The sequence below is a fragment of the Microtus oregoni genome, unplaced genomic scaffold, assembly GCF_018167655.1.
Source record: "Microtus oregoni isolate MIOR12 unplaced genomic scaffold, Mior012 000056F_ref0000123, whole genome shotgun sequence".
Classification (NCBI taxonomy): Eukaryota; Metazoa; Chordata; class Mammalia; order Rodentia; family Cricetidae; genus Microtus; species Microtus oregoni.
Window position 1 is genome coordinate 1,073,383 of NW_024543832.1, and position 3,667 is coordinate 1,077,049.

General features: G+C 39.2%; 1 gene segment (V, D, J or C); it reads right to left on the bottom strand.

The window, feature by feature from the left end:
• Positions 1-555: 555 nt before the first annotated feature.
• Positions 556-1,045, bottom strand: LOC121438474. The segment is given in 2 exon segments: positions 556-923; positions 1,000-1,045. Coding segments are annotated over 2 exon segments (414 nt in total).
• Positions 1,046-3,667: the final 2,622 nt, after the last annotated feature.

The following is a 3,667-nucleotide window of genomic DNA, read 5'->3' on the forward strand; positions in this document are numbered from 1 at the left end:
AGAAGAAGAAAATATTGTATATTTCATTTTTAAATCTATCATTGGAAGGTGAATTTGACAGAGAAGCTGCAGTTTCTCCATCACATGCAAAAACAAAGAGAATAAATTAAAAATATTCAAAACTTCCCAGCTTTTCATTGAAGTTTAAGTCAACAAGTGTCACAATTTCAGACTCCTTTTGAAATCTCAATTGGCAAACACACACATACAAACACACACACACACACACACACACACACACACACACACACACACTCACACACACACCACAACACAAACGATATTAAATTAGATGTCATTCTTTATGGTAATCAGAATCAATTGAAAAACATAGAGGGTATGTAGGAAAAAATTTGCTCTGTGATCACATAGAAGGTTGAATATAGTATTACAAATGAGAGGAGCCTCAGAATATGCTTGGCTGGAAGAGGAGACCACAGGTTCTGGTATTAAAACTCAAGGTCATGTAGCATATTTCTGAACTTCTTAGCCTCTAATGTGAACCTTACTTTTGTTTTTCAGGAGTCCCTGTTGGTTCATAGTGCCCTCTGCTGGTCACAGTTGTCTCCATAAGGAGGTTGTTTTTTGTGCATGTTCAAATTGGAATTTCCTCACTGTGTCTCTAGTACAGTAATATATGGCTGTGTCTTCAGTGTGCAGACTGTTCAGTTTTAAGAAGACTTCATTCTTGGAGGTGTCCCTGCTGATGGTGATTCGAGATTGGAGAGCTGAACTGTACTTTGTGCCTCCATTATTCCATATTACTCCCATCCACTCCAGACCCTTTCCTGGAGGCTGGCGAATCCAGTGCATATGATAGCTGGTTAATGAGAATCCAGAGACAGTGCAGGTGAGAGACAGGGTCTGTGAAGGCTGCACCAGGCCAGGTCCTGTCTCCTTCAGCTGTACCTGGGAAAAGACACCTGGAGACAAGCAACATCATGATCAGTCATAAGTCAGAGAGGTGACATGCCTCTCCTGAAACCCTGAAACACTTACAACTTGGAAATGTCACCAGGCAGAGGAGCAGCACCAGGACAGCCATGCTTTGCTGGAAGCTCCAGTGAGAAGGAGATGGGGCGTCTCAGTTAGGCCTGGGCTTTTATGGTGAGCCTGAAGGCTGCTTTGCATTTGGGAAGGTTCTTGAGGAGACTAAAGAAAGCACAGGACTTGGTTTCCACTTCCCTCATGTGAATGATATTTTTCTTATGTTTCTTAGAGGATTTGAACATGGGAACTCAGGAACATTTTCTTGTTATTGTTTGTATTTCCAAACCCTGACAAATGGGAATTAGTATGAATCACACTGTGCAGAACTGACAAGCAGAACATGGAAGTGTTTATACTAAGTGAGTCCACATTCACACAGTACAGGCTGAACAGAGAACCATATCCTAAACGCATTTTTATATCTTTATAAATAGCAGCACTGGATTTAGTATGCTATTGGACCTCTGATAAAATAGCTTATCAGAAACTCTACTTTAAGGAACGACTTAAAATTTATTCACTTGGTGTCAGTGAAATCATTCCTATTCTCATCACTTGTCTAGACGATAACTTGTGAAGATAAAGCTCACTAACATTATTATGTGTGATTTCAAGTGTTTATCTGAGAGGATACCCACGAGACTTATTTGGTTCTTACATCATGTGGCTCAACCTATTTACTTTCTCATTTGGGAACACTTTATTGAGTTTTAGTGCCTCATTATTTATATAAGTGTACCTTTCTCTATGTACTTTCATCTCTCTTTTTATCCAGTAATAAACAAAAATCCAGGTTTATATATATAATTATTGCATTGATAAGGGATGGGAAATTTGGCTGTCAATAAAATTTCATGAAGCATTATATTATTTAACTAGTCTTCAGAGTTATGTTAATGAAAGTGAAATATAAGGAAGGGAAGGTGAATAGTTACAAAAAGTGGACAAGTAGACAGATAGGAATATGGGGAACCCCATGTCTTGAGTTGCAGATCACCCTAGAGCTTCCATCCATGCCTTGGTAATGCAAACCATAGGGGAAATAAAGTGCAGAGCTGGACCCACACTGATCAATCAGCATTCAGAGAATGCCTGCCTATTACTTGGGATTGGAGATCTCACATTTTAAATCCCTTATTTGTGTGTGCAGAATCTTTGACTAGAGTGGCGGTGGTGGAGACAGGTCTTAACATTAGGGATGCAGCCATCTTGTGCAAGCTCTGATGGTCACTTCCACTATGGGTGCTGTGTTTCACATGTTCTTTGTTCTGAATGGTAGATATTTTTCAGACATTATTCACAGAATGTTTCATCTTGGGTTATATTTTCATTATTTTAACAAAATTTTGGGAAGGAGTTTTACCTAAATAAATGTGTATTTCTTGTACTATATTGGAGAACTTGGCCTTTGTTTTCTTCAGAGATAATTTGTGTCTGTAATCTTCACTTTCTTGCTCATTGGGTTTCCCTTATCCATGCATCCCTAAAGGAAAATAATAAGCAAATATTTTGTAAAGGATAAGAATTCATGGTCCTACTGCATGTACTGGCTTTGTGGAAGACTAGCCTGTTTGGATGCTCACCTTCCTAGACCTGGATGGAGGGGGGAGGACCTTGGACTGCCCACATGGCAGGGAACCCTGACTGCTCTTCAGACTGGAGGTAGGGGAGGGGAGTAAGACGTGGGGAGGTGGGGGGAGAGAGAGGGAAAAGAGAGATGGGGAAGAGGCAGAAATTTTTAATAAAAAATTTCATGGTAATCCTCCTATTACATATAATTACATTCTACTTGATCAGCATTTTCTTTTTTAGTAATTAATTAAATATTAATTAATTAATTTATTAAAGATTTCTGCCTACTCCCCACCACGGCCTCCCATTTCCCTCCCCCTCCCCCAATCAAGTCCCCCTCCCTCATCAGCCCGAAGAGCAATCAGGGTTCCCTGCAATGTGGAAATTTTCTTATCCATAAGTCTTTTATCAGTTATTTGTTTACTTAGATCTAGTGAACACATGGATACACAATGGGTTATGTTATAATGGCAGTGCCAGCTTGTACATTTGTGGTGTGGTTTGAATTTCATGAACATAATACAAGCTACAGTCATCAGGGAAGAAGGGATTTCATTTGGAAAATTTTCCTCCATCAGGTTGTTCTGGAAGAATGACTGTGCAGTCATTTTCTTGAGTAATTATTGATGAAGTAGGGTCTAGATAGACAGGATGTCGCCATCCATGGGAAGTTGTTCCTGGTTTGTATAAGCAAGCATGCTGAACAACCAGGGAGTACAGGCAAATAAACAGGGTTCTTTATGGTTTTCAATTCAGTTCCTATGTTCAGTTTCCTGTTCTGATTTCATGTACTTATATACCTACATGATGGACTGTAAGATTTAAGATGACATAAATCTTTTTCTTCCCAGGTTGCTTAGGTACGATGCTCATGACATGTATAGAATAAAAACTAGGATAATTTCAGTTACTTCTGATGAAAGGATGGATGTGGAGTCAGTGACAGCTTTCCCAATTTCAATTACAGACATACATATGTCAGCGATCCTAACATACACCTACACACACAAACATACACATGTACACCTACACACACAAACACACATACACATCATATACTCCACACACAAAACACATATTCAGAGGTTACACTGTTAACTAACTT